At 43.1% G+C, this 15,014-nt stretch overlaps 1 protein-coding gene across 1 annotated transcript in view; it reads left to right on the top strand.

Annotated features, from left to right (window-relative positions):
* Positions 1–49: 49 nt before the first annotated feature.
* The window catches only part of UBE2D2 (ubiquitin conjugating enzyme E2 D2), a 57,460-nt gene continuing 42,495 nt past the window's right edge, over positions 50–15,014 (top strand). The window contains exon 1 of the mRNA XM_050962886.1: positions 50–281. Coding sequence (XP_050818843.1) covers positions 258–281 — 24 coding nt within the window. The 5' untranslated portion in view covers positions 50–257. The remainder of the gene's footprint in view (positions 282–15,014) is intronic.

Raw genomic sequence — 15,014 nt, forward strand, 5'->3', positions numbered from 1 at the left:
GGAGGCAGCAGCGCATAAAGGCCCCGCGGAGTGATGCGGTAGCAGCTGCGGCAGCGAGTAAGAGCCCAGTGGCTGCCGAGGAACAGAGAGGCCCTTCCGCCGCACCGAGACTCCCTGCGCTGCACCTCCCCCCTCCCAATAGCTCTGCCACCGCCGCGCCCCTCCCCCCGCTAAATAATCCCGAACGAGCTCCCCTCCCTCCCCCACGCCGCCCGAGCCGCGCGCCCCCTCCCCGCACCGAGCCCCTCACACACACAATGGCGCTGAAGAGAATCCACAAGGTAAGGGCTCGCGGGCCGGGGCGTCGCGCGCAGGGAGGGCCCGGCCGGGCTCCTGCTCGGCAGCCTGGGAGGGAGGCTTCCTCCCGTTCCCGGCCGCCACCTCGGCCTCCGTGTCCGCACCCGGCCGAGCTCAGGCCGCAGCCAGGGGTCGGGCTCTGCTGTGCTGTAGGCCCCGCGAAGGGCCTGGCCTCGCCCCCCGGGTCCCGAGTACTGGGCGGGGGGCGGCTTAGTGGTGGGGCAGCCCGCCCCCCCCCCTTACGTAACCTTGCTGGCAGGGGCTCCTCTGCTGCGAGGCGAGCCCCGAGCGGCTGCCCGCCGGCCCGCGTGCGCTCGGCCGAGAGGGAGCCTGCTCGGGCAGGGGCTTCCCGCAGCCCCAGAGCGGGGCTCCGCGCCGGCGGCTCTGAATCGGGAGCCAGCCCACTCGCGTGGCCGAGGTAGACATGCTGCTTGTCGCTGTCAGCCCCTCGAGCTCAGGCCGCCCCAGGACTGTCACTTCTCAGCCATCGCCGGGCGAGCCGAGCTGGCCTGAAGGGACCCCGCACGGGGCGGTTTGGGGCGATTGCAAATCTTTGTTGTTCTGAGGCTCGAAAGTGGCCTGGCAGGTGCCTTTCAAAGACCCAGGTAGTCTCATGCGAGAGAAATGTGGGCTCTGTAGGCTGGAGAGAGAAATTAGTGACATTGTAAGAGCAGACAGTGAAAGCTGAAAAACTGAGGGTGAGGTGCTGTAACCAGACTCCTCAAATCTTCTGGATTTTTATCAACACGTATTTAAGATCAATAACTTTTCTCGACTAAAGAAAACTATTATTAAATCTTGAACACTTTGCCTTCTGTCATGGGGTTAGTGCTCACAATATGCACCCACAGAAGCTGAAATCTGTAGTGGTAAACAAGCAGAAAAACCTCTACATCTTGTATGAGTTGAACGACCTAAATCAACTCTTTTTTTAAAGCTGGGTGACAAAATCTGAGGCAGAAGAGAGTTCTGGTTGCTCACTTAGTTATATGGTCTCCGCATAATCCCTGAGTCAAAAGCGGTAAACTCATTTTGATTATCAAAGTTAAACAAATAAGACTCTAATATAGGGAATAAAATCCTCAGATCCTAACAAGCTTTCTGCTCAAAGCCCCCCAAAGTTTCCTTCTGCTGTGGAGGACATGTAAGGTGCTGCCCAGGAGTTTTCTTTTGAGGCTGGAGGTAATTCTATGTGTGGGAGTTGCTATCTAACCCCAGATCCTGAAACTCAGGAAGTCCTTCCCAGGTGCAAGTTTGCTTTTGTTTAACTTCAGTATTGAGTGTTGTAACATCAATAGGCATATGTACTTGCTGTATAAGCTTGTATTTTTTCCTCAGCTGGAAAATTTACCCAGTAAGCATTTTAAACCTTCTAGTGAAAGCCTTATTTGACCTTTGTAACTGCTATATCTAATTGTTTTTCTGCCCAGTTTCAGATTTAATATTTGCTAATTGGAAGCTCCACTGTATCAGATTCTTGTATTTTGGTAGGTGGTAGTGCCTACTAATTTTTCCTAATCTATTCTTCCCTTTTAATCCCCTCTGCTACTACTGGTTGTCTGTTAGTGGAGGGTGATGTGACCATAGTTGTCAAACTGATTAGCTGAATATATTCAGCTAGACATAACAGTACAGTGCCATTTATTGTATGCTACCGCTCATTTACAAGTGAGCGAATGCAGATAGGAAGGGATGCTCAGAATGGCATGGAGTTGATTCGACTCCAGGTGGTTGAGGAGTGGATGAGTATGGAACTGATGGGGTGGCAGGAAGGACAGTATGGAACTGATCAATCTCTTGGGGGATCTGTGTGGAATTGATGTTTTTCAAGGTGGACGCAAGGCAGAGTGCCCCTAGTTTATGACTTATCCTGTGGGAGAGCAGATTTTATCCAGGGAACTTCGTGTGTCTTGCCAGCTGTGGTGGGAAGTATTTCAGGGAGCCCTTAGTTCCAATTTTGGGAGTGCCTCACTTAGTCCTGTCTCAGCTTCACCCAGGTCAACTCAATGCCTCCCAGTCAGAGCCCAAACAATATCCCCCCATCTGCCAGCGAATCCACCCTGCCAGTGCCCACCTCTGCAACTGCAGGGAGCCCCTATTTGTGCCCTCAGCAAACAATACACACTAATTAGCTGCACTCAGCACACATCACTCATGTCACCTCTGTGACCAGCTAGTCTCCAATTCATTTACAAATTTATTTATTTTTTTTATTTATTGTATGCTACTGCTTATTTACAAGTAGCTTCATCAGAACATAGTTACCTAAAACACATCTGAAGGAAAATACACCTAAAAAACTTTAGGTCAGAAAAGTCTCCAGACTCCTGTCTCCTACTCTTTTTGTAGGAGACTGTCAGTTTCTCTTGTACTCTGGAAAGCATTATAAGAAATTCTAAAGTAGTCATCCCCGTAGTATCTAATAAATACCTGAAAAGGACAGCTGTCCAAGAGTAAACTGTTGAGGAATCTTTTGCTACTCTGCTTAGTCTGCCAAACAAATGGCATACTTCTCCAAAACAAGAACCAGCCCTGAACTTTGACTTTTAAATACAAGCCCCATGTGTGCAACCTTCCTGTGTGTTTTCAGGTGTGGATTACGTGTTTCGATTCTAACTCAAAATTTGGATAAAATAAAATGTATAGCTTCTGGCTGATGTGGAGATCTTTGAGGCCATTTCTGTTCTGATGCACCAGCAATGGACTTGCACCACACATGCAGACTAATTTTTTTTTCTGCTGTGATTGCATGGCATTTGTAAGTGTTCAGGAAGCTTTCTTTTAATGTTTTCCATTGATCAACTTAAAGTAGCTCATGGAGTGCCAAAAAATACCACTCTGATAAAGCTTGTAAGCTTGAGATTTGTCTACATGGGGAAATTTATTGGCATAATTATACCAAGTTACCTATAGCAATGTAATTTCCCCATGTGGACCTGTACTTATGGAGTAAGAGTGCCTTTTTCTGATGTAGCTTATGTTACTTTGGCAAACTTGAAAATGTCTTAAGCTAACTTTGAAAAAGGCTCTCTACTTCTGGAATTAAACCACTATAGCTAGCTGATGATTTCCCGTGGTGAAAATATCTGTGATTTTACAGATATGCTAAGGGTAGCACTGGATCTGCACACGTTCAACAAATTGATATGCCTGTCAAATACCATTTGGCTTACCTTTGCTTTCAGCTGGGTTAAATTCCAGTTTAGTTGGTATCATTTCACTCTGCACCAGTCTAGCACCCCTGTAGACAGCATTAAAATGACAAGTGGTTCAGACAGTTCTCTCCCAGTGGCCTTTTCAAAGTCTCCTAGAGTCCACTGTCTCTGCAAGTTTGTGCCAGGAACTGAGAAGTACCCAGAGGGAGTTGTAGCCAACTGTAGAACAGCAGTAGTGTCAATATCATGCAGAACACTAGTAGGCATGGTTAGCATGGACTTTACCATTTGTACTAGGCACTTGTTTCAGAGCTCAAGTCTAGCCTGAAGTGGTTAGGTCATAACACGGCTTAATCACTCAGCCTTTAATTCTTTGTGTTTTAACAATGCAAGACTTGGAAGAAATTTCAGACCTTGTAACAGATGGAAGACTGACACTGAATAACTGTTCTTTCATCTGTTGACAAGGGTATTGGTATGGTGGCTGCCCTTGAATGCTAGTCCCATATTCAAAGATAATGATAATTTTGTAGAAGGATGGGGCACTTTAAAATAACCATAATCCAAATGTTGGCTGTAAAAAATTTATCTCTAAATATTTGAAAAATGGCTGTGGCATGTGCTATAGCAACTAAAACTACATGCAGCCTTTTTATTCTAACATTGGAGGCATTCCAGTAGAGTGAAATTCACATTCTAAAATGCCAACTTTAAACAGGGTGGTGGTAGTGGAGAACCACATCCTTTTGTGTGGGAAGGGCTCCTAAGCCATACATTTCTACAGATTTTAAGCTTTCATTGAAAAAGTTTTTAGCCCTTTAAAATATTTGGACAGGCCATGTCTATACTGCTTTGCAGTTTGGACTATGCGGAGTAAATAGCAGTGTGCGCTAAAGTGCTGTGCAGTAACTCCTGTGTTGATGCTGCAGACTAACTTAAAGGTTTGTACTTTGCACTGAAGTAGTCCTGGAGAAACAGCAGAATTCTTCATGGAGGAAGACTTCTCTTAAAAAACACCTCAGAAACTGGAATAGCAAATTCTCTCTCTCAGACTTTACTAGAGGAGAAAGTTGTGAGAAGTGGCTAAGGTAGCAACAGTCCAATAGACTTTGTAGAATGGGGTAGGGAAGATGAAATTTCCCTAGCTATGTTAGGGAAATAGGGGTATCAGTCTCTGGCCTGTAGGAAGATGTTTATTGTGAATAAGGCACTGTGAACTGGGATTTGAGATATCAAATTTCAGTTCCTAGTTCTGCTACAGAATGTCTGTGTGACATTGGGGAAAGTCAGTTTGTCAATTTGTCCTTGCCTTGAAGGGGTCTGGGGGGAGGGGGGTGGGCGGGCTGGATGATTAGCTCACTAATGATATATTCTGATACTGGGGATGGGAGTTACAGAAGTACTTATGTTTGTGATCCAAAAGTTGAAGCCAATGATCAGTTTACAGGGACAGTACCCTGGTGGGATTATGGTCTGAGATGGCCTCTTGGGAGTCAGGTCATTTCAGAGGCAAAGCAAAGTTGTTTGAAATCTGACTGTCAAGCTGTAGATGCTCCTAGAATGTCTTATATGAAGTATGAAATCTGATACAGTGGCCACATCTCATTCAGCAGGTATCCGCAGGAGAGAGACTTGCTTTGGAGTTCTGTATTCTCTAGTCAGAGTGATTTGAAGAGACTTTAGTCCTAAAACTGATGAGGTCTTGGATAAATTAAAGGCTATAAGATTAAACTGTCAGATCTCTTGGGTTGTGTTAGTCTGTTCGTTGCAGAAAATTTTCCTTCAGGTTGCACAAGGGGCAATCTCAGCAGACCTTATCTGCGTGTCTGCTGACTCACATATCTAGAAAATTTGTGAAGCACTTCCCTGTTGGAAGAAGCAGATCTTCAGACAAATCTGAGGATATGCAGGATGACCTCAAACTGGTCAGGAGATCCAGAGTCTCCTCCTTCCTCTCCACTATCTGGGGAACACTTGTCCCAACTCTTTCAGGCAGGGGAAATCATTTCGCTTGACGTCCTATTCAAAGCTGTATGCCAGATTCCAGCTCATCTGCTTTTTCATGGATTCCTTATGGGAAAGATTGAGAAAAGATCTTAGTTCTGTTGAAAACAAACTGTAGAAGTGATGCCTGAACCTTACAAAGGGAAAAGACTTCTATTCTAGTATTTCCTTATCCTTAAGAGGATCAGTAGTCTGTGGCCTGATTCTGGATCACTGCAAACATCTGAATAAATCAAAATCTGTAGCTTCTTTGCAGAGTATAATTCCTACACCCCACCTGAAGGACAACTTTGGGGCGTTTCTGCTTTGGAGATGACTTATCAACATGTGGAAGCAAGTAAAGGCTCAAGTACCAGTTCAGATTCAAAGTGGACAACAGTAATTGGCAGGTGCTACCATCAGACCTTGTCATAACCAGAGAGTTTAATTACTGGTAACTGAATGGCTTATGTTTGAGTTAGCTATGCTGAATGAATTTAAATTTTGTCCTGCGTTCACACTGTACTCAAACACACTTTCATTTGTGTGTACTTATCCCACAACTCCAGCTCTGCTCCAGAAGCAGTGCATTTTGGGAGACTTGAGAAGGCCACTGATGTATTGTGGGACAATAGTGGAAGGACTAGGTGAACCATATCTTATTTGAATCCACAATGACACCAGTTTAGTCTGTACTGGTTAAGCATTAACTGGTTATTTAGACTTCAATTTTATTAAAATTTGACACCAAAGGGAGACTATATAAAGTTCTAGGCATTCTTGACATATATTGAGACCTTTAAATTTTATCACCTGCTTGTAAAAACTGACCAAAGCAGCAGTACTTATCAAAATAGGATGCCTGTATGGAAATAATCTGTTCTTCCCACTCCTCCATTCTGGAATCCAGGTCTGAAGGCATTTGCAGGTGTAGAGTAACATGGGACAGTGGGAGGTGGTAGGATATTTGTTATAACCTCAACTTATAGAATGTAGGGCTTGTCCTGAACGTGCCCATATACTGCCAACTAATAGTCGATGTTCTGTGGTCAGGCACATGAAATATAGTTTCTGTAGAAGTAATATAGCTGGTCTTTCCAGATAATGTGTTTTTCTGGAAGTTGCTCTGACCAGTTTTAAGGTACAGGCAAGTGTCATTCACTGTTCTGTTTGCCATACCAGCAACTTTGCTTAAACTTCACACTTGCCTAATATTAAATCCTTAATGAGAGCTACTCTTTACTAAGGCTGTGTGAGGAACAATTTAGTTCTTTTGGCTGCATAACTTTAAACTTCTGCACCTATTATCTTCATAGACTTAGTTAAACTACTGTTCACTTTAACAGAATTTAATCTGCAGAACTGAAATTCAGTGAGACAAAGCTACAGATGAGGGTGAAAAGAGAACTTGCTTTATGTCCCATGAGGGAAGTTTCATAGTGCTTATGAGCTATGACAGTAGACTGTAAATCTCCTGAGGTTTATAGTACATAATACTTTGCCAGCAAAACTTTAGAATTTGAAAGTACACTGAGAAGTAGAAAGGGTGGATTTGATTTAAATCACTAGTCAGGAAGGCTCGATTTAATTTTCTATATAAAAGTGTATTCTTGTTGGTTGTTATAACCTTAATACATATTCTTCATAACTTCATTTTTAGATGGTACACACTATACATTTTTAAACAGTGATTTACTTTGAAAACTTTTCAGATTTAGTTTTGCAGCTATATTAGAAAAGGAATGATTGTTTGGTTATTTCATTTACCAAAGGTAATTGAAACAGATATTTATGAAATTGAGAGGTGAATGATCTCCAACTCAACAGGTCAGTCATTAATATTTGGAGGATTTTGTTGTCATGCTGTATTAGGAGGAGAACATCACCAGACAGACAGTAAAATTTTTATTTAACTAAAACAACGTTAAGTATTCTGGATTTTTTTTTTCTTCAGTGGCAAACGTATAGTATTTTTAACAAAACACACACATGTCCCTCGCTTCTCACATTTATCTTCCAGACTTCTTCTCCTCGTCTAGATCTGTTCTGCCCCCAGCACTCTTCTATTCATTGAACTTCTTGAAACTTTGTACTTTTAGGGCATGGCTACACTTGCAGATGTAGAGTGCTTTAAGTTAAACCAGCTTTCATAGAGTGCAGTAGGGAAAGCACTGCAGTCTGTCCACACTGACAGCTTCAAGCACACGGGCATGGCCACATTTGCAGCACTTACAGCTGCATTGGGAGTGGTGCATTATGGGCAGCTATCCCAGCATGCAAGTGACTGCAATGTGCTTTGAAAAGAGGAGGGATGGGGTGGAGTGTGACAGGGAGTGTATTCAGTGTATGGGGAGGGGGAGTGGTTTTTTGGGGGGCTGAGAGCATGTCAGCATGCTGTCTTGTAAATTCAGACAGCAGCAGACCTCCCCCTTCCCCTGCCTCTCTCTCTCTCCACATTCCACAGTAACGGCTTGCATGCCAACTCAGAAACGGAGCTTTGAAAGGGCATTTCCGCATTCCTACGGGAGTTCAAAACAGTGACGAGTGGCCACTTGACTTAAAGTGATTATAGGACTTTTCTGGAGGCCAGTCAGAGCACAGTAATGCAACACCTCATTCCCACTGATGCCTGGGCGTTGTAGCCAAGGCGCAGCAAACGTTATTCCTCTTGCCGAGGTGGAGTACCATCCGTGCTGTAGCTGCGGAGTCAGCGCATGCTATGAGCCTTGCCAGTGTGGATGTGTAGTGAGCTAGTGCACCTGGGGCTCCTTTATTGTGTTGTAAGTCACAAGTGTAGCCAAGCCCTTAGAGAGAGGTAAGGGACTGACTCTGTGTACACAAATTTGCAAAGGGACAATAGAGCTGAGGTCTGTTGTTTCTCATCTCTCTATATTTATTTAATATTTTTGCTGTTAACAAGCATGTTACCCCTGGAGACACATCTACAGTTCGAGAACTGCAAAACTAAGCATCTCTGATGGTATCTTCTAGACCAGGGATCGGCGACCTTTGGCACGCGGCCCATTAGGGTAAGCCCCTGGCAGGCCGGGACGGTTTGTTTGCCTGCAGCATCCACAGGTTCGGCCCATCACAGCTCCCACTGGCTGCGGTTTGCTGTCCCAGGCCAATGAGGGCTGTGGAAAGCGGCAGCCAGCACATCCCTCGGCCCGCGCTGCTTCCCGCAGCTCCCATTGGCCTGGAATGGTGAACCGTGGCCACTAGGAGCTGCGATCAGCTGAACCTGCGGACACTGCAGGTAAACAAACAGTCCCGGCCCACTGGGGCTTACCCTGATGGGCCGCGTGCCAGAGGTTGCTGATCCCTGTTCTAGACTGAACACTGAGTCCCATTGGGTAAATAGAAAGATTAATCTAAATATATGCAGAAGGATGTGGAACCCCGTAAGGTTGGGTCCCTAGTCTATGAACTATTGGAACTCATTTACAAAACTTTTCTTAAACATTACATGAATATATTGTCTCCTGCTATAGAATTAGGATTTATAATCCCTATTCCATGATGAGATACATTATAGCTCAAAGATATCTTAGTTAAAACCATCTTTAGATAGGTTTTTTTCCTCAACAGCATTTCATAAAAAAAAACCCAACCCTAATTTTTTTTAAATTGGTTTTTTTCCACCCTAGAAGTAGATATGATTAACCACTGCTAGGCACATGCAGAGCTTATAACTGCTGTGAGAAATAAATGTGGTTCATAACTCTTACAAATAGTATGCTGGCAAAGCCAAGAAGCTCATATCTCCAGCTGATGGCATATGTCTTTTTAGCAGCAAAACTGGTAGACCCTGTAACTTACAAAAGAACTGCCATATTGGGTCAGAATAAAGGTCTCTATAGGCCAGTATCCTATCTTCTGACAGTGGCCAATGCCAGGTGCCCCGGAGAGAATGAACAAAACAGGTATCATCAAGTGATCCATTCCCTGTCGCTCATTCCCAGCTTCTGGCAAACAGGCTAGGGACACCATCCCTGCCCATCCTGGTTAATAGCCATTGATGGACCTATCCTCCATGAATTTATCTAGTTCTTCTTTGAACCTAGTTATAGTCGTGGCCTTCACAACATCCTCTGGCCAAGAGTTCCATAGGTTGATTGTGTGTTGTGTTGAAGAAATGCTTCCTATTGTTTGTTTTAAACCTGCTGCCTATTAATTACATTTGGTCACCCTTAGTTCTTGTATTATGAGAAGGAGTAAATAACACTTCCTTATTTACTTTCTCCACACTAGTCATGATTTTATAGACCTCAATCATATCCCTCCTTAGTCATCTCTTTTCCAAACTGAAAGGTCCCAGTTTTATTAATCTCTCCTCGTATGGAAGCCGTTCCATACCCCTAATAATTTGTTGCCCTTTTCTGAATCTTTTCCAATTCCAGTATATCACTTTTGAGATAGGGCGACCACATCTGCATGCAGTATTCAAGATGTGGGAATCTCATGGATTGATATAGAGGCAATATATTATTTTCTGGCTTACTATCTATCCCTTTCTTAATGAGTCCCAACATCTTGTTCGCTTTCTTGACTGCCACTGTACATTGAGTGGATGTTTTCAGAGAACTAGCCACAAGGACTCCAAGATCTTTCTTGAGTAGTAACAGCTAATTTAGACATCATCATTTTTTATGTATAGTTGGGATTGTTTTCCAATGCACATTACTTTGCATTTATCAACATTGGGCAACAAAATGGCAGATGAAATTCAGTCACCTAGTTTTGAGAGATCCTTTTGTGGCTGTTTGAAGTCTGCCTGAGACTTAACCATCTTGAGTAGTTTTGTATCATCTGCAAATTTTGCCACCTCACTGTTTACCTCTTTTTTTTTTCCCCAGATCATTTATGAATATGTTGAATAGGACTGGGCCCTGTACAGACCCCTGGGGGATACCACTATTTATCTCTCTCTTTCTGAAAACTGACCATTTATTCCTAACCTTTGTTTCCTATCCTTTAACCAGTTACCGATCCACAAGAGGACCTTCCCTCGTATCTCATGCCTGGTTACTTTGCTTAAAAGCCTTTGGTGAGGGACCGTATCACCTTAGTTTGAGGAGGAACGTCACTGTTCTATTTTTGGGGCTTGGGATAGGACTGTACAACAGTGAGTTAAGTTGCAGAATACGTCTAGTCTTTTTACGTCCATTCTAGATATAGACATTAACCTTGATCATGCTCTTGATGTTTTGCAGAAGCTATGAGGATTTAATTTAGGACTAGTGATTCATGGAATCTCTTGTAGGTGAGCTGGCATTCCTCCTGGAGGCTATAGGGTTCCTAAAAGGTGTTATAAAGATGAACTTGATCTCCATCAGCCCTTCATCTGAGGGTTTATTACACATAGTGCAGGTAAACTGGTAGAGCTAAAACAACGAGGAGTCCAGTGGCACCTTAAAGACTAACAGATTTATTTGGGCGTAAGCTTCCATGGGTAAAAAAAACCAAAACACTTATGCTCAAATAAATCTTGTTAGTCTGTATCCACACACAAGGAGTCTGGTGGCACCTTAAAGACTAACACAGCTACCTCTTCGGTAGAGCTAGTAACCCTCAGGAATTAGTTTTAAAAGCAGTGTCAGAAAGATGGCAGACTTAATTATTCATTCATCTTGGATCAAGGAGCTTAGAAACTGCTGGAGGCTTTAGTGGATCTTATGGAAGTCTCTGGCATACATGGTGACAGTTTTTGTACCAACTGAGTACTTTGTGCATCTCAAGACCATGTTTTCAAAAGGCAGACAACCACTTGGTGGGTGCACATATTTTTGGCACACACTTAAGAAATGGGTCTTCCCCAACCCTGGTTTCATGTGCAATTGTAACTGCATGGGGAAATGATTAGGGAAAATCAAACTGCCAACATGCTAGTACAAACAAAGTGGCACATAAAGATTACTAGTGCCTCTGCTTTTCCAGCAGATCTTGTAATCTTAGTCTCTTCAGGGTTCAAAGTCAATCATTTGCCTACTGAAGTTACTATGACCAGAGCTCTAAAGAGAATGTTTTGTGGACGTTAATTCCTCATATTTGTCATTCTAAAGCTTCGAGAAGTGTGATGCCACTTCTTGCTGAAACAATGTCTGAAATAGAGGACTTGGGTTACTTACAGCTAACAGTTTCAGTGAATTTATGCATCACATTCCACTCAACTGCCATCTTGTTGACACGAGTTCTAAAACTAATTCCTGACAAATGGTTCTTGAGGGTTACTAGCTCTACCAGTTTGCCTGCACTGTGTGTAATAAACCCTCAGATGAAGGGCTGATAGAGATCAAGTTCATCTTTATAAAACCAAACCTGAATTTGCAGCTTAGAGTAGGAGTTGCATCATTAACATGACTACATACATATGACTTGATCTGATGAATCGTGGCTTTCCTAGGGAAACTACTATGCACAACTTCATTAATTGTGAGATTAATTAGAGGCAAGAGGAAATAGCATCATTGTGGTAACAGCTCAATTTCTAATGATAGCTATAACTCTACCCTGTATTCTCATCAGCCATAGTAGCAGACTCTTATATATAGTGTCTAATGAGTGCTGTAGCGAAACTCATGACAGCAGCACTGCAAGATGATATAACATAGTTTGAAAAAGTAATGTGGCACCTCTATATATAATGCATTGAGTGAACTGGCTTTATGCTAAAACTACAGTTTGTATAAGCAGCAAAGAATCCTGTGGCACCTTATAGACTAACAGACGTTTTGGAGCATGAGCTTTCGTGGATGAATACCCACTTCGTCAGTTTGTATGTGGAACTTATTGCCTCCGTTTTATAGCAAGGAGGCTGTACAATGGGTTCTTAGGCCTATAGTATGGTGGTGGACCGGAAGTTTGTCCTGTATGTGAAAACTCAAAGCATTGTAGCTTGTGAGGGAGGTATAGTAGTCTTGATCCCGAGTGTAGTGGTGGTCCAACCATACAAGTGTATAGCTAAGATGGAGTGGGTGTGTTGAAGAGTGGTAAGAGGGAGGTCTAGGCTGGGGGGCTGGAATTTTGAGTACTATCAGTCATAGATTGGTTTAGTTACCTCTCTCAAATAGTGACACCATCGTGATATAGATCCCCTGTCACTTTAAAGGTATCTCAGTCTTTATTTAGTCTTTGGAGTTAATATCTATTTCAAAGTGAGATGGTCAGTATTGTATTGACCCCTAGGGTCCTCTCTGGGACTGGGATCATGGGGTATCATCACATACAGCCTGAGTGGTGTGGACAGAGCCCAGTGCTTGCATCAGAGCAGTCTGCAGTGTAGGAGGCCTGGGTGGCTCAGACACTTAGCTAACCACTTGAGACTTTGAGGGCTGCTGCTATAGTTAAAGTGGCTGGGGCAGAGTTGGGTGACACTGCTGCTGTTAGGGTGGCAGTGGCATGCAGCCACTAATGCTTATAGGGCTTGATTTGAGGGCTGTCAACACTATACTATTCAAGCATTGATTCTTCTGCTGTAGTGGTGCATAAAGGGGGCCTCTCTTGCACAGGACAACAGGCAGTGGGTTTTCCACCACTTGTCTTCAGGCTGGCTGGAGCCCCTGCTGCTCCCCGTTCAGTCCAGTCAAGGAGATAGAGGGACAGGGAAGGGACCTCAGCCCCATGATGTGTGCAGGTCCTTTTGCTGGGGTGGTCTGGGGCTGAAGCATCGCTCTTCCTGAATTGGCACAAGTTCACTTGATGAGCAGCACATCTTGGAGACCCCTCAGCCTGGCATGAGAAGTGGTTGTAGGCACCCCAGCAGATGGTAAAAATCACCTTTGCAAGCTACCAGTGCCCCAAGCACAAGTGGAGCCATGGGGCTTCCTGTATAGGGATGTATATACAGCCTAGGATTGTCTTAATCCAATTTTGGAAGCACTTAAACTGTGGAATACCTGAGAACAAGATCTAATCTAAAAGCCTTTAGTTGCCCATTTTGTCTAGCTCAAGACGATATCCTTGTGGTGAAAAGTCACAGTACAGAAATGAAACAGCAAGTAAATTTAAATAAAACTTAACTTCACTTTTGTTAAGGAGTATATTTGACCTTTAATTAGATGTACGTTGCAAACTTTCTTCCAATAACAACTAACTGTCTTGATCCTTGCTCTTCAATACCACTGTTTCCCCATAAGCCTCAAACACTGTCAGTGATCTAACTATAGATATTCAAATGTGGGTTAGTCGTACTAAGAACCAGAATGGCTCCACTAAAACTTTCAGTTTTGATTCAAGGCCTCTTTTTAAGGCTTGTGTATTAACCCTAGCAGGCTATGCTGTGGGAGGTAGAAGTTAAATCATAAAGGATTTATTTTAGAGACCTATTCTAATGACATTTACAGAGAAAACGTGCATAAACAGGTTACTGTAATTAAATCTTTGAGACTGATTAATGCAAATATTTATTAATTTATTAGATGACTGGTTTCAGTTCATTTGTAGCTAAACATTTAATCCAGTGTCAAAATATGGATTAGATTAAAAACTCAAAATGCTTATAGATTTGCCAGAAATTTGCGAAGAGTAGAAGGCTCTTAAAGCTGAGATTCCATGTGAATGCTCCCTGGGCGTTGCTTCTTTCCCGCTCATTCTTTTGTGTTACAACCTGAACGATACTTCAGCAAAAGGTTATTTATATTCTGTAAATTTGTAAGCAGCAGAGGTATAACTGAACTAGTTGGGAGGCATAAACACCTGGATGTCAGGAGGAAAGGAAGCGCTGTCCCTCTCCCCAAATTTGTTGGTCAGCCAGAAAGCAATATGGGAGTCAGATGCTGCATTTTGCTCAGCAGTAGGGGCTTGGACGCTCTGAATTTTCTAGACTTGGGTACAAGAAAGAACAGAAGTTTCAAGTTTGGTAGATGTTCCAAATGGAAAATAACTTCATGATGTTCATGTAGCATTCTAGGCAATGAGTCAGTGCTGCCAAAAGTTAACTAAAGCACAATACCCTAACCTAAAATTCTCAAACTCACCTTAATGCTTTCATCGAAACAGCTAATTATAACACCTTAAAAGTAAGAAGTTCAATAAATGCAGGGAAACTCATAACAAGAACTCCTTTTGGCACAAACCTCTCCAGTCTACCTAACACTTACCTCATAGCACCTTTCTTCAGTGGATCTGAGTGCTTGACAAAGGAAGTCAGTATCTGTCCCCATTTCACAGATGGGGAAGCTGAGTCGCAGAGGCAGCATGAGTGGCCCAAGGTCACCTAGCATGTCAGTGGCAGAGTCAGAAATAGAACCCACATCTGAGTTCCAGTCAGTAGCTCTATCTACTGGGCAACACTGCTTCCTGCTTAAATCCCCAGTACCCTGAATTGTAAGAGAAAGTGTCTCAAACACAGTAAAATGTCTGAGAAAAACTAGTGGGACCAACTTGTTAACATTTGGATTATCAGGGATAATCTATTACTTACATAAAATATAAATCTATAATAGTCATTTTTGGAAATCTTCATAAAGCATGAAGCTTGTAGGATATTTTTGTGTGTGTGTGTGTGTGTTCTGGACTGAAGTTCAAAATTCTGTGGCTACTTAAAACTGGATTGAAATTTCCTCAGAAATGTTCTGAACC

The sequence above is a fragment of the Gopherus flavomarginatus genome, chromosome 7 (genome assembly GCF_025201925.1).
Source record: "Gopherus flavomarginatus isolate rGopFla2 chromosome 7, rGopFla2.mat.asm, whole genome shotgun sequence".
Taxonomy (NCBI): Eukaryota; Metazoa; Chordata; order Testudines; family Testudinidae; genus Gopherus; species Gopherus flavomarginatus.